The following is a 21,524-nucleotide window of genomic DNA, read 5'->3' as shown; positions in this document are numbered from 1 at the left end:
GGAGATAGAGGGGTGGAGATAGAGGGAGAGATAGAGGAGGTGAGGATAGAGGAGATAGAGGGAGAGATAGAGGAGGTGGAGATAGAGATAGAGGGAGAGATAGAGGAGGTGGAGATAGAGGAGGATATAGAGGGGGAGGAGATAGAGGGGTGGAGATAGAGGAGGAGATAGAGGGGGAGGAGATAGAGGGGTGGAGATAGAGGAGGTGGAGATAGAGGAGGAGATAGAGGAGGAGATAGGGGGGTGGAGACACCGGGAGAGATAGGGGGTGGAGACAGAGGGGTGGAGACAGAGGAGCTAGGGGGAGCCACGGGGAGAGACATCGAGGGGGAGACATCGAGACAGGACCTGAGTGGAGACCAGGCTAGAGTGAGAGTGTGAGTATATAGAGGAGAGTGGGGGGGATTTGGGTAGAGGAAGGTGAGGAAGGGAGAACGAGGAGGAGGAGGGTAGTGAGGGGCTAGGACAGGGCTGGAGTGAGGTTGGCATGAAACGGAGAGGGGACAGAGCGACAGAGCCACGCGGGGAAAGGGAGAGCGAGGCAGAGCGACAGGCGGCGGGAGGGAGAATTCGGGGAGTGGAGAATTGAGACGGGAGTAAGAAGACCGAGAGACAGAGAGAGACACACAGAGAGACGTGCAGGGGAGAGTGAGAGAGAGAGAGATACGGCGGTGGGAAGGGGAGGAGGGAGCAATATCGTGGGAGGGAAAGGTAGATGGAGGGATAGAAGGAACAGAGGAAGGGAGCCAAAGCGTGAAATCGTGGTAAATTGGCACGTACAGTGAGAGAGAGAGGTGGGCGAGAGGACGGCTCCAGTGACAGGCGCTGGAGGTGTCTGAAGAGAGAAAGAAGAAGGGGCCTGGAGGGAGGAAGAGGCGCAGGGAGATGTGAAGGGGTGGTGGCGGTGGGGGAGAGATTCTGTTGACACCGAGGGTTAAAAGCGATCTCGTGTGACCGTGAAGACACCCGGGGGCTGTCACACGGTGGGTGTGGGACTGCGTGTGGTCGTGGGTTATGTCGGATGTGCTGACACATTCGGGAGTGATGGTAGTTTCTTTTTTTTGCGATGGTGGTCGTGAATGTGGGTGTTGATTTTGTGATGGTGGTTGGGATTGTGGGTGTTGATTTTGTAATGTGGTGACCGTGGATGTTGATTTTGTGATGGTGGTTGGGATTGTGGGTGTTGATTTTGTGATGGTGGTTGGGATTGTGGGTGTTGATTTTGTGATGGTGGTTGGGATTGTGGGTGTTGATTTTGTAATGTGGTGATCGTGGATGTTGATTTTGTTATGGTGGTTGGGATTGTGGGTGTTGATTTTGTAATGTGGTGATCGTGGATGTTGATTTTGTGATGGTGGTTGGGATTGTGGGTGTTGATTTTGTAATGTGATTGTGGTTGTTGATTTGTGATGATGGTTGTGATTGTGAATGTTGGTTGTGTAATGTGATTGTTGATTTGTGATGGTGGTTGTGATTGTGGGTTTTCATTTTGTGATGGTAGTGAATGCGTGTGGTGCTGATTTTGTGGTTGCGAATGTGGGTGTGGTGATTCTGCGATGGTAGTTGTGAATGTGTGTGGTGGTGACAGTGGTTGTGAATGTGTGTGGTGGTGACGGTGGTTGTGAATGTGTGTGGTGGTGACGGTGGTTGTGAATGTGTGTGGTCGTGACGGTGGTTGTGAATGTGTCTGGTGGTGACGGTGGTTGTGAATGTGTCTGGTGGTGACGGTGGTTGTGAATGTGTCTGGTGGTGATCTCGTGATGGTGGTTGTAATTGTGTGTGGTGTCGATTTTGTGATGGCGACTGTGATTGTGTAGTGTTGATTTTGTGATTGTGGTGTTGATTCTGTGATGGTCTGATTGTGGTGTTGATTCTGTGATGGTGGCTGTGATTGTGTGGTGTTGATTCTGTGATGGTGTTGTGATTGTGATGTTGATTCTGTGATGGTGGCTGTGATTGTGTGGTGTTAATTTTGTGATGGTGTTGTGATTGTGGTGTTGATTCTGTGATGGTGTTGTGATTGTGGTGTTGATTCTGTGATGGTGTTGTGATTGTGGTGTTGATTCCGTGATGGTGGCTGTGATTGTGTGGTGTTGAGTTTGTGATGGTGTTGTGATTGTGGTGTTGATTCTGTGATGGTGGCTGTGATTGTGTGGTGTTGATTCTGTGATGGTGTTGTGATTGTGGTGTTGATTCTGTGATGGTGGCAGTGATTGGGTGGTGTTGAGTTTGTGATGGTGTTGTGATTGTGGTGTTGATTCTGTGATGGTGGCTGTGATTGTGTGGTGTTGATTCTGTGATGGTGTTGTGATTGTGGTGTTGATTCTGTGATGGTGGCTGTGATTGTGTGGTGTTGATTCTGTGATGGTGGCTGTGATTGTGTGGTGTTGATTCTGTGATGGTGTTGTGATTGTGGTGTTGATTCTGTGATGGTGGCAGTGATTGTGTGGTGTTGATTCTGTGATGGTGTTGTGATTGTGGTGTTGATTCTGTGATGGTATTGTGGTGTTGATTCTGTGATGGTGGCAGTGATTGTGTGGTGTTGAGTTTGTGGAGATTGGCGCGCTGCGCTACGAACCCGGCCACCCAAGTTCGATTCCCGGTCACGGCCAACACCAGGTGACGATTATCTGCATCGGTCATGGGCCTCTCCTAGGTCGACTCTGCCTCAAATAAGTACCTGGTGCGGTGTGTAGTAAACATCGCCACTGGGGAGACAAAGGCGGCCGGGTGTGGTTTCTGGTCACCCCACCCCCCCCCCCACGTGTGCTGTGCCAGCCTTCAATAGGTGCTTGTTCACGATGCTTACCCCAAAAGTCTTAAGGCTATATAATACGGAGGATCTTGATGTGATTGTGGTGTTGATGTCTCTATAGTGGTTGTGACTTTGTTGGTGGTGATTGTGGTGGTGATGATGATTGTGTGTGTGTGCGCGGTGTTGATTTTGTGATGGTGGTTGTGGTTAACCGTGTTGCGGTTGCGTGTAAGGGGGTGATTGTGCGAGTACGTAATTTGCCGACAATGTGAATGCACGTGTTTGTGATAACAGTGGCTGTGATTTTCCTCATGTTGGTTGTGAGTGTTGTATGTGTAATGGTGGTTGTGATTGTGCCGTGGTTCGTGGTCTTATTGAGTGTGGAGACAGCGTTTTATCGCGTGCGGTTGTGATGGGCTACGTTCGCGTGCCAGTTTGCGCTTGTTTGTGATGCCGCTAATCATTGTGATTTGGTTGATTTACTGATGTGCTGCTTCACTTGTGTGGTGTGATAGTGAACTGCGGATGGTAATCTGTGATGGCGTGTGGTGTTGATTTTTGTGATTGTGTGTGGATTGCATGTGATATTGGCTACTGCATACATGTCAATCACTTATCAGTGCCCCTACCTTATTACAGACCAATGCAGACCTTACTGGTCACCCCGTGCCCCTTACAAATCTCAACGTTCATCCTACAAAGTCCCATCACAGGGGATAAACACAAACAATTGTTTGGCCGTATCGAAACGGTTGTACGCCGTATGGACTTGAAAACTCAGTTTCCCTGTACAAAAATGCGGAGAAACCGAATGGGTTGATAGGTATGTCACTGTTGTGTTGGTGTTTATTTATTTCGCCTAGATTATATGTGGATATGATTGTTTTAATGATAGTGGTGGTGGCGGTTTTGGTTATACATTTTCAACGTGGCCGTGTTTGCTGTCATGCGTGTGTTGGAAAGTACTTTACGGTATTTGTGACCGTGTTTGATGGGTGTGATGATTGTATGCTGGTGATTTGTGTGATTGATAGATTGTGTGTGGTGGTAATTTTGATTGTGACGGTTGTGGTAGCGTGTGATTTGTGGAGTGATGGTTGTGGTTGTTGTGATGCTGGTTATAATAGGTACGGCATCCTGATGTGTTGCCATGGGTTCATTTGTGGCTGTGTGATAATTAATGTGCACACCTTGGTGATTGCGGTTGTTTGTGTGTGATAATGGCTGTGACTGTGTGTGGTGATTATGATTGTAATGACCACGATGTGTGATCTTGTGGTTATCGGTGTTTTTGTCGTTTGAATGGTTGTGTGGTTGTGGCTACTGCTTTTGAATGCCCGTGATTGTGGCAGTCCAGTCACGTGTGTGGAGTTATCAGTTTGTTTGCAATGCTGCGTGTCTGCAGTGAACCAATGTGCCATGCGTGTTGTGATCGTTGTTATCGCACAGTGCGTGTGTTTGTTTAATGTTTTTTTTAACAGTAAATGCAATCGTGGTTGCGAATGTATAATGGTTGCATGACTAAACATGTGAACGTGTGGTTGTAACATTATGCCGGTACCGTACGTACACGTCGGGTCACTATGTATGTGGTTTCGTACTCCGTGGACTTTCGTTCAATCTGCAAACTTATTTGGCTTTACTTATTTTGTTTTGCAGCTTATGTTTGGCACAAGTTGTTGGCCGGTTGTACAAACATGCGGAGACAAAATGTGCATTATTAGTTTACCCCGCTGCTTAAGCTCTGACGCTAAAGCGATTCCGCTTAAGTCGCCGTAAGCGAATGAACACAGCTCTCTGCCTCTGAAGAGACTCGTCTCATCTCGTTGGGTGCTTCGCCTGGTAATCACGATTACCTGCATTAACAATAACTGCACCTCTTTATTTACTCAGGAAAGCCTCACTAAGTCTCAAGATAGTTTTTTTCTTGGAGGGTCCTTCATTGTGCTATTTAGTCAATTCCATTTATGAGTGTTTGGCTTGTGGGAGGAAGACAGAACTCTGCACCTGGAGAAATCCCATGCAGACGAGTGAGGCATTAACACTTAAAGCTCTTTGTTGTACTGCCATCTGGACATCTTGTAACCTAAGCCTATAAAACACCTGGGTATTCCCAGATGCCCATTTAAGTATTGTACTAACCAAGCGTAGTTCCTCTTGGCTTTCGGCAGCATTATTAAATGGGGCACATTGAGATCGATTTGGTAGTGGTCATCTTTATGTAACTGGTCACACTCAAGTTTAACACGGAGGCTTTCGCGACCAATATTCATAATAGAGGTTTTTTGGGGGTTAGATCGCGTAAATATATAAATGTGTCGTTAAAACCCGCCACCACCCGACACGGCCAACTAGTAAGGGTTGTCACGTAAACAGAACATGTCAATTTGTCACTAGTACAGCACACCGGTGTGTTGGAGAGCCAAGCCACAACATTTACAATCTTGAGTACGACGTTTCGCCAGTAATTCCAACTAGCTTCATCAGGCGACAGCCAGATTTGTGTAGAAGTCTTACTGTCTCGTTCCTTATATAGAGGCGTAGATGTGGTGACCACGCTTCTGCGCTCTTGGGCAGAGTGGGTGGGGGGAGGGGAATTACTGAGTCAACGTACATTATGCATGTGCATTATGGTCATACTCCATTAATTAACATATTTGAAGGGACAAGCTGGTTAAGGTGGTTATTATTTATTCATTTTATTTTGCCCAATAAAGTATTGATGACTGTCGAGACTTTCTGCTGCAGAGTCTTCTATTTGGGGATGTTTGGTCGGGTCCCTATCGACAACTTTTGCTTGTGTAACAGTGCGCTGCTGTATTGTACCAGTTAATGCACTATTGAATGCCCTTGTTCATCCACATTTGAAGATGTTTGGCATTCGTATTTTTCTTTCATGTCAAATATTTGCTCGTGTGTTTGTGCTCACTCAAAGCGTCTGTCTCCTGGGCAGAAGACATCTGAGCGAGTTCTACCCCTTCAGCTCGTTACTCAACCTCTATTTAATTGACCAGTGCTGACTAATTGATCGATTGAGCTCTTTACCCCTGCATACCCATCCATCCTGACCCTCGACCCCCCTCATTATTCAATTATCGAAGCAATTATCGTCGTCCTTTCTGACCTCATTTGCCCCTGGGCTCGATAGATGTCCCGGTTTCTGAATTCCGTTTTGCTCCTTGAATCCTCCATCTCTGAAAAGGAATATTCAGTGTCGGCTGCAATAGCAGATGCACGAGACGCTTAGGTTCATTATAACATTGTTCAAGTCCACCTGCACCCCTTCCATGCAAACTAATGCGATGTAATAATACAACCCCCTCCCCATGATTCAATTCAAGAACCACATTGGGGAAGTTTTGACAATCTAATTTGTATCGTTGCATTTTTTTAAATCTTTTGTATAGTTTTGTTTGTGCCTTTAGTCTAAATTTTATCACATGATGTTTACACACTGTAGTCTAGCGTACCCTTGCAAAATAAACGTGTAGGCTCAACGGGGTCTCACCTGATCATAAGATAAATATTGTTGCCAACTGTGTGTAAGAATGGATTGTAATCCATGAATCGATGTATTCTTACATGTCTCCGTTTAACCCAAGCGCTGAGCTGCTTGAGCTGCATCGTGGCGTTGTGGGAGGCCTTTCTGGGCCAGCCAGAGTTTCATCGACTGCGCAGGGGCTCTGGGGACATCGTGCGGTGCGTGGGTTCTCCGGCAGCCTGCTTGAGGTACATCACTGGCACAGCGGGGGTTTTCCTGGGGCCTGTCTGGTCTGTGTGGTTCTGTTGAGATTGTAGGAAGCGTGCTGGGACAGTGGTGTGGTGGGTGTGATTGGAAGAATGGTTGGTGGACTTGACTGGCATTCATCCTATATTTTGACATTGGACTATCATGTTGGATTTTATCGGTTCCTGTACTTTGATGGATATTGCGTGCCATTCGTGTACACGCAGATTTGTAGTGGTTTACTTGTCCGATGTTTGAAATTTGTTGCCCCTTTTACTTTTTCCCTTGGCATTTGTGAAGCATTTGTCTTGTAAAGTGCTTTGAAATGCTATACATTGCATTGAAAGAGCTCAATAAATGCAAACCCTTATCCTTTAAAAGGTGGTTTTGGTGAATCTTGCAGACCTCCTCATGAGCTGGGCGAATTTCACAAATCATAACCTGGAATTGAAATTCCATCCTTGGGATTGAATGTGGATTGGAATGGGTTCCTCAGTTTGGAACCCATTTAACTATATAGCTTCTTTTTCAGAAGCGACCTGGCCACAAATGATAGCTCAACGAAGTGGCTTATCGTGTGGAAATTTATAGCAGCCGAATACTCTAAATGCATGTTTCTAAATGTGGAGGGAAAACCCGGAGGAACCGGAGAAAAGTCCACGTGACCACGGGGAGAGCATGCAAACTCCAAATATACAGGCGTCAGGGTCTGGATCGATCCCACGACCTGTATACTAGGCGAGGTAGTTAACATCTCAGTGGTATCCTGTGGAGAGGTTGGGTCACACGCAGCTAGGTGTACTGTTATGGGATAACGAGAGATGGGCTATGTGGCCTTGCTGACGTAGTGGTATTACCGTGTGCCTGGAAAATGTCGATCGCAAGGGATTGGCCTGATTGCCCCTTCCCGATTCCCGCATGGCATTCAGACGTCGATGATCTGTTAGAGGTTAGCCCAGGGATGATCCTTGTGCCAATGTCCAGCCTGGATGCATGAAGCAGCTAGGCCCTGGCAATACACAGAGCAACTAAGTGTAAAACCTTGCATATACATGGAACAGCGATGTTTGTTGTCCTTCCCTCATACCTCTTATTAGCATGGTCGGCTACGTACTGTGGGAAAGAAGTTCAACATACATACATATAGCCTTGGAGATTACAGATGTATTCATCTCCATATATTTAAAAGGCAAAGTTGTGATTATGTGTGTCTGTTCAAAATGTTTAGCGTACTTCCCGACATGCAACAAACTTGAAATTTGCCATGTGGGTACTTTACAGACTGTACACCATGCAAAAATTATAAAAAATACACTTTTTTTTTGGGGGGGGGGGGAGCTCAATAATGCATATTTTTATTGCACGGCAAGTGAGCTGTGACGTCAAATCTTGTCACGTGACCCGCGCATGTGGAAGCGTAACGCATTGTAGTGCAGTGGTTAGCGCGCTGTGTCTGTGTGTGTCTGTGTGTGTGTCTGTGTGTGTGTGGAAACGTAACGCATTGTAGTGTAGTGGTTAGCACGCTGTGTGTGTGTCTGTCTGTGTCTGTGTGTGTCTGTGTGTGTGTGGAAGCGTAACGCATTGTAGTGTAGTGGTTAGCACGCTGTGTATGTGTCTGTGTGTCTGTGTGTGTGTCTGTCTGTGTGTCTGTGTGCGTGTGTGTGTCTGTCTGTGTGTGTGTCTGTGTGTCTGTCTGTGTGTGTGTCTGTGTGTGTGTCTGTGTGTGTGTGGAAGCGTAACGCATTGTAGTGTAGTGGTTAGCGCGCTACGCTGCGCTACGAACCCAACGACCCGAGTTCGATTCCCGCTCACGGCCACCACCGGTGACGATTATTTGAACCGGTCCTGGGCCTCCCCTAGGTCGACTCAGCCTCAAACGAGTAACTGGTGTGGTGTGTGAACATCGCCACTGGGGAGACAAAGGCGGCCGTGCGTGGTGAATCCAAGTCCCGGGCGAAGCCGGGTAGTAAAGCTAGTAAGATATATATGAGAGATTGGAGATGTATTCATAAGAGAGAAGTAATGAGAAGACAGAGAAGAGAGATGTACAGATACATTACATGGGCACAGTCCTTACATGAGAATGCGCTGAAATCCCAACTCCATGCTGACACTCCACACCTAACTGACCCCCACCACACTTAAGACACAAGAACACACTCTCTTTCATACACAACTTAAATCGCTGTTCACCATGAAGTGGTGGTGACGTCACCACGGCGCTTGTGCCAAGCTAGGTGCACCTTGAGGCCACCTGAAGTGTTGATGGCTCGCTGAAAGGAGGTCACAGAACAGACCCAGGTGCCAGGCACACGCTCACAGACATGTACATGGACACCCACACAACTCTCTAAGAGACAAATGCACACACTTGCAGACACATTCAACAACAACAACCGCCATTCCACACGAAGTGGTGATGACATCACCAGGTCAGGTGCACTCTGAGGCCACGTGAAGTGTCAAAGGCTCGTTGACAGAAGGTCAGGGAACAGACCCAGGTGCCATGAGTTGACTGACTGACTGAGGTGACTGACAGATGCACCACCTGTGCCGCCTGCTATATTTTAGCTGCCCTGTGCTCTGCTCTTTGTTGTGAGCGTTGCTGCTCTGCCCTCCGCTTTTGTTGGAGGGCGCCTGCTACCAACTGCCCAGGAGCATCCTTCACGAGCCTCCTCCATAGAGGCCGACCTTGACACCTCTGGTACCAGTCTTCAACAAGTCCGCTCAGCTCTACATCCTCCTGTACCGCATCAGTCCATCTCTTCTGCAGCCTGTGCCATGCCCGTTTAGCCCCCTCTATTTGGCCAAACAGAAGCTGCTTGAGCATGCGGTGGCTGGGTATGCGGGCTACATGACCCAGCCAAGGCAGCCTTGCCTGCTGGAGGAGCTTACGAGTGGGAATGTGTCCACAAACTAATCTAACTTCACATTCAAAGACAAAGATGCCACGTGTAGCTTTAGCAGACTGTAGGGGCAAGTGCTTTTAGCACCTATGGAGGCTGGCAGGCACACAAGGGGGGGGGGGTGGGTTGCCAGCACCACGCCTGGCCGCCTTTGTCTCCTCGTCACGATGGTTACACACTGTAGTAGGTACTCATTTAAGTCTGAGTCGACCTAGGGGAGGCCCAGAATTAGTTCTGATAATCGCCACTGGTGTTGACCGTGAGTGGGAATCGAACTCGGGGCGCCAGGTTCATAGTGCAGTACGCTAACCGCTACACATTCGAACACATAAACACACATACACAAAGTATATTTATTCTCTCACACTTCTCACCCAGGTGAAATGCTAAAAGCCTTCATTCAAATTAGCACTCATATGTATGTATGTGATCAACAGCCTAAGCAGGGACTCAAACTTATACTTTAAGGATTGTGGGGTGAGAATGGGAGCCTTTTAAGAGCCTGGCCAATGTCTCTTCCCCGACTGTGGTAACAAGCAAGAAGTCATTGATCGCGTGAGCGTTAGTCACTCAAACACACTTAGACGGAGCCGCGGAGAGCACAACACTTAAACGACTGCACTCCGTTGCTGAATTACGAGGAGTCGGAAACGAGCGATAATGGCGTTACTTTGAAGTGCAGACCCGAACCCTCGCCTTAACCCTCGCACAAACCCGAGGAAAAATCTATACTTAACCCAGGCTCTTAACCCTACCCTTCACCTTTGCTCAAACCCAGTCCTGAACTGTAGCCTTAACCCTAGTTTAAAGCCAGGCTTGACTTTAACACGTATACTAGGACCAATATTAACCTGAGCTGTGTGGCCCAGGCTGTTGGACAATGAGTTTGAAGGTTCATTAATCATACAAATATATATACTTAATTGGCATAGTCAGATGTTCCATTATTGCACTTTAACGATGTCACTGTTACATCACTCCCATACTTTTTAATACAATATCAATGTGATGCTGTCACCAGAGTGCTATGACGAAGTGCCTCGCTGTGATTTACAAGTCTTTTTTTCTTCCCACGTTAAGAGTTTCAAAATCACGTCATGTGCCAGGGACACAGCCTCGATGTGTAAGGACAAGATCTTTAACCATTGTCCTGGCACTAGCATTAACCCAATCTCCAACATACCCATTAGCTATCGCCTGGATATGAACACTTGTCCTAACCTTAGCCCTAACCTTATCTGAAAGCTTAATCCTACCACAAACATAAGCTCCAGCTCAGTTTAACACGTAGGCTTTCGCGACCAATATTATTCATAATAATAAACGCGATCTAACCCAAAAACCTTTATTATGAATAAGCTCCAGCTCTAATATTCATAAAAAACTAAAATGTTAATAAATAGAGGTGGCGATTCAATGAGTTGTCATAATTCAGAGTTGCGATTCCATTTAAGGATTAGTTTGTTTGTAATTTAGTAGTCACTAGTGAACCAATTGCAACATATGCCTATTTAAACATTTGCGTATTGAAGAATATGCAACGCATGTGAATCTGAGTGAATATGAGGAAATGAATGAACACAATCGTCACACCTCTAACTCGAGCACTTATACTACCCCCACCTTATCCCGAGCTTGAACCGCAGCTATAACCCAAGCCCCATTTTCAAACGTTTTTAACACGAACGAATTGCAGCATTAGTGTGTATATATTGAACACCAATTGCTGCTTCAGTGTAACAAATGGATGCACTGTTTAAAATGCTTGGTCAAAGTCACCGTTCGCCCCCAATACTCATGTGGATTTTGGGAGGTGCCCATCCCTGTTGGCAGGCCTGATGCATTGATGGAAACTTCATTCATATGACAGGGACTATAACATATATAAACACACAACTATGTACTTTCTGCAAAGTGGCATGTGGGTTTTCCACCACTAATGCAGGATCGCATATAGAGATGAACATACACATTCACTAAAACTGTTATTTTAGTTGCATATTAAAGTTGACTCGGGATATATGACCCTTGTCTCATCTGATACGGAACTCTCATCCTATGCATTACCTGGGCCTCTCCTAGGGCGACTCAGCTTTAAATTAGGACCTGGTGTTGTATGTCAGCATTAACTCAAGGGAGATAGATGAGGTGCTGTCATACCACTAATTTGTGTGCCATGTTGACATTCATAAATGCTTGCTAACAGCACTTATCTAGAAGCCTGTGTAGGCTATACAGGGGATTGTTGGTCTTTTTACGTGTAGGAAACAGTGGTGTTGTGCTTATCACATTACATTTTGAACCTGGAGACATGAGTTCGATTTCTGACCACAGCTAACATTGGTTCAGTTCAGTTTCAGTTCATTTATTACAGTGAGGGAAATAAGTATTTGATCCCCTGCTGATTTTGTACGTTTGCCTACTGACAAAGAAATGATCAGTCTATAATTTTAATGGTAGGTTTATTTGAACAGTGAGAGACAGAATAACAACAACAAAATCCAGAAAAACGCATGTCAAAAATGTTATAAATTTATTTGCATATCAATGAGGGCATTAAGTATTTTACCCCTCTGCAAAACATGACTTAGTACTTGGTGGCAAAACCCTTGTTGGCAATCACAGAGGTCAGACGTTTCTTGTAGTTGGCCACCAGGTTTGCACACATCTCAGGAGGGATTTTGTCCTACTCCTCTTTGCAGATCTTCTCCAAGCCATTAAGGTTTCGAGGCTGACGTTTGGCAACTCGAACCTTCAGCTCCCTCCACAAATTTTCTATGGGATTAAGGTCTGGAGACTGGCTAGGCCACTCCAGGACCTTAATGTGCTTCTTCTTGAGCCACTCCTTTGTTGCCTTGGCCGTGTGTTTTGGGTCATTGTCGTGCTGGAATACCCATCCACGACCCATTTTCAATGCCCTGGCTGAGGGAAGGAGGTTCTCACCCAAGATTTGACGGTACATGGCCCCGTCCATCGTCCCTTTGATGCGGTGAAGTTGTCCTGTCCCCTTAGCAGAAAAATCCCCCAAAGCATAATGTTTCCACCTCCATGTTTGACTGTGGGGATGGTGTTCTTGGGGTCATAGGCAGCATTCCTCCTTCTCCAAACACGCGAGTTTAGTTGATGCCAAAAAGCTCCATTTTGGTCTCATCTGACCACAACACTTTCACCCAGTTGTCCTCTGAATCATTCAGATGTTCATTGGCAAACTTATGGGCTTTCTTGAGCAGGGGGACCTTGCGGGCGCTGCAGGATTTCAGTCCTTCACGGCGTAGTGTGTTACCAATTGTTTTCTTGGTGACTATGGTCCCAGCTGCCTTGAGATCATTGACAAGATCCTCCCGTGTAGTTCTGGGCTGATTCCTCACCGTTCTCATGATCATTGCAACTCCACGAGGTGAGATCTTGCATAGAGCCCCAGGCTGAGGGAGATTGACAGTTCTTTTGTGTTTCTTCCATTTGCGAATAATCGCACCAACTGTTGTCACCTTATTCTTAGTTCTTTCGGTAAAGTCACGTTGAAGGGAAACAATAAAATATATATAAAACAATAAAAATTCTCACGACGTTTCAACCATAACACAAACGGTCGTCATCAGGTGTGTCGGTTTGCATTATTGTTTCCCTTCAACGTGACTTTACCGAAAGAACTAAGAATATGTTGTCACCTTCTCGGCAAGCTGCTTGGCAATGGTCTTGTAGCCCATTCCAGCTTTGTGTAGGTCTACAATCTTGTCCCTGACATCCTTGGAGAGCTCTTTGGTCTTGGCCATGGTGGAGAGTTTGAAATCTGATTGATTGATTGCTTCTGTGGACAGGTGTCTTTTATACAGGTAACAAGCTGAGATTAGGAGCACTGACTTTAAGAGTGTGCTCCTAATCTCAGCTCGTTACCTGTATAAAAGACACTTGGGAGCCAGAAATCTTTCTGATTGAGAGGGGGTGAAATACTTATTTCCCTCATTAAAATGCAAATCAATTTATAACATTTTTGACATGCGTTTTTCAGGATTTTTGTTGTTGTTATTCTGTCTCTCACTGTTCAAATAAACCTACCATTAAAATTATAGACTGATAATTTCTTTGTCAGTGGGCAAACATACAAAATCATCTGGGGATCAAATACTTGTTTCCCTCACTGTAGGTATAGCCCTGTGAGCCATTTGGCTCTTGAATCGGGTGCAACCGCAACAAACAAAAACATGAACAAGAAACATCTTAAAGTGACTACGCGCAACAGAAAAATCCAGGAAAAAACAGCAAATTCTTCCAGAAAAAGCACCGTATATCAATGCTGTCTGCAAAAATCGCAGTATGATGCAAGTCAAGCAATAACAACCATAATACCTGAACCAACCCTGGCTTCTCCTATGTTGATTCGGCCTTAAATGAGTACGTGATGTGGTGGGTATGCTTCAGCACCAAGGGGATAAAGGAGGTCCGGCGTGGTGCCCATCATGTCACTCATTTGTGCGCCTTTCCAGCCTTAAGTGCTTTGTGTTGTGATCGAAACGTCGTAGTTTTTTGTTATTTTTTGTTATTTTCTTTGAACCTATCTCCGTGACTTTACCAAAAGACCCAAAGAATAGTCTGTAAGGCTATACAGGGGATCTTTATGTATATGCACTGTATGTGTTTGTGTGTTCTTCTGAACATTGGTGTAGTAGTGGGTGTATTGCACTGTGAAGCTGGTGATCGGAGTGATTTTTGGCTCCTGCTGACATCAGTCGAAAGCGGTGTCTGATCCTGTGCTGGGCCCTGGGCTGTCAGATGGCAAGGTTTTGTGCACAATTTGGAGGATGAGGGGTTGCATAAGCTGCTGTGAAATATTCAGAAAAAAAAAGCTTGAAAACAAATGTGTGATTATTGTTTTGCTCGACTTTGGCAAATTGGGCGCTTTTGGCCTTTTTGTCCAGAGGTGTAATTTATCTTTACCAACACAATCCGTCAGCCCTGCCTTGGACTCCCTTCCATCGACTTGGCCTTAAATGTGTATCTGGTGTCATGTATAAATATCAGCAACTGCAGAGACGAAAGGCATTCAGGCGTCCTCGCCACGCCAGTCACTTATGCTCTGGCCTACATAATTGGTGATCGCTGACTGAACTTGCTCCAATCGTCTATACGGTGGGTCTTTGTATGGTACACATCTCTCTTTCTGTCATGCAAAACCCTCATCAACGTAGGGTGCCTTAGCTTGGCTCTCAATATGTAAGCCAAATCCACACAATCATATATAATAATTCTACAAATCCCAAAAACAACGTGCGTTGTTAATGAAATGCCCCTAAATTTGACACGGCACTTTTTGCGACCATTCAGTGAATCAATTGGAGCGCTGCCGAGATTTTAATCAATTTCACGATTAGTCGAGAGACGCTGCCCTCTACTCTTACTCGCAGCTCACATTGGCTGCGTTCACTTGTCGCTTGCTCACTCTCCTGCCGTGATATTAATAACTCCTGTCATTAGAGCCCTGTACCTCCCCCCCCCAACCAGAAAATACTTATCCACTCCACAGCACTTGGTGAGCAGAGAGCACGGAGCACCGTTAGACACAAGGTAGGAAAGTGATGTGTGTTACTGCACCCATACAAAGACGCAGACACACACGCAGACACACACATGCAGGCAAAGTGTATGTAAGGTATACACCACTGCCATGCTGATGCCTCTAGGCTGTTTGGTCCCATACCGACCTTCACTGCATCTAGGGGGATCTGTCATTATTACACTCTGGCATTTACACACGCATTAAACATGCACACACATATATGCATACAGTATCGCATACATAAACAAACTACCGATCACTAGAGTGGCCGGTATATATTTTTCATGGCACGATATATATATTTTCACGACATGACAATTATCGAATTATCAATGTTTCATACTCTGTAGCTGTACGTCACATTTCGATTATATAGTATTTACCCTTTGCTGTACTTCCAGTTCGAATACATTTTGCTGAACATAAGCTGCTATATGTATTCTAAGCATTGCAAGTTCTTATCTACAATGCTTATATAGAATATACTTGGCGGCAGTCGTGTAAAAATTTAATAAATAATTAGGGACGTCTCTGCTGTAGCCCAGGCTTATTTTTAAACACTCATGCAGGCAAGCAAGAATGTTGAAATTGTCATTTGGCTATTTCGAATCGTTTTAGTTAGTTGATATGTCACGAAATAAGGTATTTAAACAATAACATGAACAACAATTTAGCAAAACGGATGATACAATTGCCATGAACCTTCTTTTACATGATATACTTTAGTATTGTCGCCATATGGCAGCATGCGTACAGTGATCATTTGTACACAATTGCAGACTTGCATACACACGTTGACTCATGGAAATAGAACACTAGTGATACGTGTACAATGGTTCACACACATGCATGTCTATGAACAACTAACTCATCAAGTGCACACTGATGGTACACATGCATATCTATGTGCAGACTGAAATGCAGATTGCTGTTTCATACATATCCATTGAAACTCATGATACTGTGCATTTACACTTGTTCAAACATGACCACGTTTATGCACACAAAATCGTATACGGTACTTATATACCCTTGAACCCAATGCCTTATGCACACATGTGTACACACACCGTGACTTGTACGCAAACGTAACGTTTTGTAAACATAAATGTATATACAAGAACACAATAACATACACTCCGATTTTCTGTAGACAAACACGGATTTACACGCATGCTCGTGTACACACATTTTAATGCACACAGACCTGCGCAAAAACAAACCCCCCACAATGACACGCAGCGACACATTCTGCCATTCACACAATGCATTGTAATAGACAGACATACACACACAACACATGGTAATACACTCAAGCACTCATCACAGCTCAGATAAACGTCACGCTCAGGCGTGGACTTGAAAGTACGTCCCGCTGGTGACAGATGGCATTAAAGATTTAAAGAATATGAATTTAAACTGTATCATGAATTTAAATAAATAATCAGATGCCTTTTTGTCGAGGGATAAGGAACCCAATTATAAAACGTAAAGCTCGCCTGCCCAAAATAGAACTCGCGGCTTAGAGACACCCGCACATACGCAACCCTTAACTCTCGCATGCACACGCTTGCACGCACAGCTCGCATTACACAAGCCGGGGGAGAGATGCACGTAAATCACACAAAGTATAACCTCTTGCGCATATAGTATAACGGTGCTAGCTCACGTACAACTCGTACACGCACACCAATGCACGCGTAACTCGTGTTACATATAAACACTCAACTCGCGTATCATAATTTTGTCCACAGTCTTAACAATGGCTCGCATAGACACCTGACACATGGAAAATGCTTTCGTGCGTACACGCAACTCGCATGCATGCTTACAATTCTCGCACAATATACATAGCTTAGTTTGAATGCACGTGTACACGATTGGAATCTCACAGAAAGATACGGAAAGATAGGGTAAGTAGCTTGAAAAATTTGAATTGGAACAACCAAGAAAGTATTATAATGAAACTAGGAAGAAGAGGTTGTGATGGCTGGGATACATATACAGGATGGAAGAGAGCGGGTTATACCACAACAGGCATCGGAGTGGATTGGCAACCAAAGATTAGACCTAAATCACGAATTTGAGCTATACCGTAAGAGCAAATCTCAGAGGTTTGGTGTCGACTGCAATTGAGATGTATTAGAAGGTGATGATGATGAGGTGTTGGCTGTAATGACCTTTGTACATTGAAGCTATTTGCTCTGTGAGTTGAATGAAATACTTGCCCAGGATGTACTTACTAAGGTTATTTTTGTCATGGTTTCACGTCTACATCCCCCTTGTACATGTGCCTGCATGTGCGTGTGATGACCTGGGTTTGAATCTTGGTTGAGAATAACACAAGCGACAAGTGGTATATGTGGACATCAGCTGGGGCGCTTCTTAGGTTGACTCGCCATTTGACGAGTACACTAAACACTCTCCATTCGCGAGGGTTACGTTCTTGAAAAAGCTCGCGAATGCAGAAACCTTGTTCCGATGGGGAAAACGGGGTTAAGTTTCTCTACGAATGAATATATGGGGGGAAATGGTAAATGTTTAATAACAATTGCTATAATAATTAAATAAATACATTATAAAGAGTAATGTGTTTTTTTTGTCACTTTTGATGATGATTATTTGACAATGGAGGTGGTGGTGATGGTGAGGAATTCAAGAGGATGACTTCTCGGGAGATGCAGGTGTTTGATAACGCACATTAATTCGCGTCCCTTTTTAGTGGAACCTCGCAGTCCACTCGTTTATACCAAAACGTGTCAACGAATTGACTGTATGTATCAAGTAAAAATGCACAATAGCGAGTTCAGACCAGGGTTACTGCGAGACCCGAGGACAAAGCGGGTTAGCCGAGGGTGCGTTGCCAATCTTCGCAGATGTAAAACTCTGCGCGCAACCCTGGTCTGGCACCTACACTCTTGAATACTGAAACTGGCGTATACGCGAAACTCGCGGATGCACAACTCGCTTAGAGCGAGGGTTTACTGTACTTGGTGTGATGTGTGAACGTGGCGCTGGGCAAATAAACGGCAGTCTGGAATGGTTCTGACAACGCCGCTCACTCGTGCACTGTGCCGGCATTAGTCGGTGCTCACGAATAGCTCCTGTTCTTGTTCTGTAAAGATAAACGACGGACCTTTTGAAGTCGTCCCAGTCTGTTGTTGTGAGAATGTGCGAGTGCCTGTTGGCTAACGGGGAGCTCTATTTAAAGGGCGACATTGATCCTCTCATGAAGTGACACATGGAGACACAAATACACTAGACTCGCTCCCACTGTTCCCACAGCGCATACAGTGTGTATGTATAAATTGGCAATGATATTGCAGTTATTGCACTGGACTACGAATCCTGTTGACTCGGGTTCAATGCCTGTTCATGCTCATCAGTAGGAGATGGATGCAGAATAGGCTTGTGCATCTCTGAGGTCATCTCGCCCTTATATGAGCAATGTTTTGCAAATAACACTTGCCTAGTGTACATTGTTATGTCTGTGTGTGTACGGGCAGCCCTCGACTTCGAACGGATGTCATTCCTGAGACCGTTCGTACGTCGAACGGTTCGTAAGTCGGAACACAATCTTCAATATATATAAAAGTCAAAAATTGTGGGTTTGTGTGTTCGCGCGCTTGCGAAGGATTTGGCTCTCCAACGGTGAGGGTTTACGTAAAATAAAAATAGCCAGGTACCACGCCGTAAGCCACGCCGTGAGCAAGCGCTATTCCTTTTTCACATCCCTCAACTTTTAATGAGTTTAATTAGCGATTTTGTGCGATTTCTGTGCGCTTTCTTTTTATTTAATTATTTATGAGGCATGCACGACCATACCAACTCACGCGCCGTTGGTGGGGGGGACGGTCCATACCAAGTCGCACGCCTTTGGTGGGAGTGAGGGGGACTTTCTTTCGCGTAAAAAATGCTAAAGATACACTAAACGCTCAGGTAAATTATTCACTGTGTGATGTTCCCCCCACCCCGATGCTTGCAGTTACTACTATACAGTCGGTAGATGTTACCACGATAGGCCATAGATATTACTGCAGAGCGACCGGGGAGATCGTAGCTGGGGCGGGGGGGGGTAGCAGCCCAGCCCCAGCCTGCCAAGGTGCCACCTCGGCCGGCTGGACAATCTAGGCGAGGCCAGAGGCTCTGCACGGTACTAGGCCTTACCACGCCACTCTGTCAGGTGAGTACTTTGTGCTATAGAGTCGATAAATACTGCTATAGAGTCAGCATGTACTAATGTAGTGATAGCAGGTACCACCACAGTAGGTATGCACTGCTGTAATTATAGCAGGTACCACCAGAGTCAGTACGCACTGCTGTTAGATTTTTACGAGTAGGTTTTAAATATTGTTTTGACCCGGGCAACGCCGGGTATATAAGCTAGTAATACACTGTATTTAAATGCACACGGTTGGTGTTATAAAATGTGTTACGGTTTAACAAAAAAGGGAAGCATTGTTAAACTCACAAATAATAATAAATATTGTACATTTGCATATAATACTGTAATAAATACTGTATAGTAAATAAAACAAAATAAAGTAACAAATAAGAAAAATATACATTTTATTTTCACATACCTTGAGTCCTGATGCTGGCTTGCTTGTCGGAATTGCACAAACACGGAGTCACTCGCACACACACACATACGGCAACGACAACGATCCCCCGTATAGCCTTAACAGACTGTTCGGGCAATTGCTATTGAGGAGCAGCACCTATGAATGCCGGCATGGCACACGAAGGGGTGGGTGGCCAGCGCCATGCCCGGCCGCCTTTGGCTCCCCAATGGCGATGTTTACACACCACACCAGGCCCAGAACCAATTCAAATAATCGTAACTGGTGTTGGTCGTGAGCGGGAATCTAACTTGGTTTGCGCGGTTGGTAGCGCAGTGCGCTAACCATTGCACTACTGCTCCCCACACACGGATCATGCGCGCATATGCACACACACACACTCACTTTGACATACACATGCACGAACACACATACGTACACTCATTCCCAGCGGTGTGCTGGAGTCATATCTTGCGGAGGATTGCTCCGCTGAACAAAAAAAGCTCTGCGGTTCAGTTTGCAAGTGCGAGATCGTGTTTGCAAGTTGATGTTCAAAAAAATTGACTTCTCGTGGAAGCTTTTTCGTAAGTGCGGATGTGCGTAAGACGAGCACTGCCTGTGATCGGTATTTGACAACATTGCTTGTCTCAGTTGTCTCTGGCTATGCAGGGAATCTTTGTCTCTTTTGAGCAGGTGCAAATGTTTTCCCATGATTGCAACAAGAGTCAGTGTGTCGAACACCTAAACCAAAGGCAGTTGGCAGAGTGAGAAGTGAAATTGGTGCGTCTGTCATTAACCAGAGTAATTGAACCGATAGCACCTGGGCCTGTCCTTTAATTTGCTATCACGGAAACTTCACCACACCACACAGCCTCAAAGTACATCTTGCAAGGTGCCGCGGTGATGTCACTGCCACTTAGCGGTGAACGACGGTTGTTGTTTATATGCTTTTGTAAATTACTATGTTTATATTATGTCAGGTGATGAGTGGGGAGCGGTAGTGCAGCGGTTAGCGTGTTGCGCCTGGCAACCCGGGTTCGATTCCCGTTCATGGTCAACACCAGTGACGATTATCTGAATCGGTCCTGGGCCTCCCCTAGGTCGACTTAGTCTCAATGGAGTACCTGCTGTGGTGTGTAAACATCGCCACTAGGGAGACAAAGGTGGACAGGCGTCGTGCTGGCCACCCACCCCCTCGTGCTATGCCGGCCTTTATAGGTGCTCACTAACAGCACTTGCCCCAGCAGTCTATTAAGGTTATAGGGGAGGTCTTTGTCTTAGGTGTTGAGTGGGGGTTTCATGCGACACAAGCATTGTTTCCCCCCAATGTTCCGTTTGGAATTGATAAAAGCTACCATACTGCCTCTACTTGACTACTGTGACATCGTGTATAAATCAGCCCCAAGTACTGTACTGAAAAAGCTTGATTCCATATATCACTGGGCCTTAAGATTTGCATTGAACTGCCCATATAGGACTCACCACTGTGATCTCTACATTGGGTCAAACTTAACATCTCTTAATGTTCGACGGCTTGTGCACCAGATCGTATTTATTCACGATGCACTTACAAAATAATCCGCATACTACCTGCTGGATCTCCTCTCTGTTTCAAAGAACAAATTTGACCTCAGGTCTTTGCTCATCTACCAGCTTTACATTCCCTATTGCCGTACAAAAACCGGAGAAAGGGCCTTTGCTATTGATGCCCCCAGGGTCTGGAATGCTATTGCCAATAAACTGCAACTTGAATTACTACCTATGAGATCTTCACTCAAAACTGCTCTAGAGGAGTTGTACACCCCTAGCAGCCACTGCTATTCAGTGGCCTAAAATATGGCTCTAGATTTTGGTGTTATAATTTATTTATGTAGTTTGTTGTTAAAAATTCGGTCACAGTCCCTATGATCACTGTTACATTGCATTCATGGCTTTTATTTTGGTGATTTCGAAAACGTTTTTTTGTTTTGGCCATGTTTTTGTTTATTGTAGTACGGAGTTAGACTGATGGCCTTCATCT

At 45.3% G+C, this 21,524-nt stretch overlaps 1 protein-coding gene across 7 annotated transcripts in view; it reads left to right on the top strand.

Moving 5' to 3' along the window:
• Window positions 1–281: 281 nt before the first annotated feature.
• The window catches only part of LOC116954787 (gamma-sarcoglycan), a 36,790-nt gene continuing 15,547 nt past the window's right edge, over window positions 282–21,524 (top strand). Inside the window, exons 1-3 of one of the 7 annotated variants that reach the window (XM_032975608.2) lie at window positions 388–983; window positions 4,415–4,597; window positions 6,358–6,484. Coding sequence is in view for 1 of the 7 variants with exons in the window: in XM_032975639.2 (XP_032831530.1) it covers window positions 16,116–16,270 (155 nt within the window). In the remaining 6 variants the exon portion in view is untranslated. The other 6 variants (XM_032975615.2, XM_032975599.2, XM_076074677.1 and 3 more) reach the window with 6 other exon arrangements.

The sequence above is a fragment of the Petromyzon marinus genome, chromosome 3 (assembly GCF_048934315.1).
Source record: "Petromyzon marinus isolate PM22_M1 ecotype Great Lakes invasive population chromosome 3, UKy_Petmar_22M1.pri1.0, whole genome shotgun sequence".
Classification (NCBI taxonomy): Eukaryota; Metazoa; Chordata; class Hyperoartia; order Petromyzontiformes; family Petromyzontidae; genus Petromyzon; species Petromyzon marinus.
This window is presented reverse-complemented; position numbering and strand designations above follow the sequence as displayed.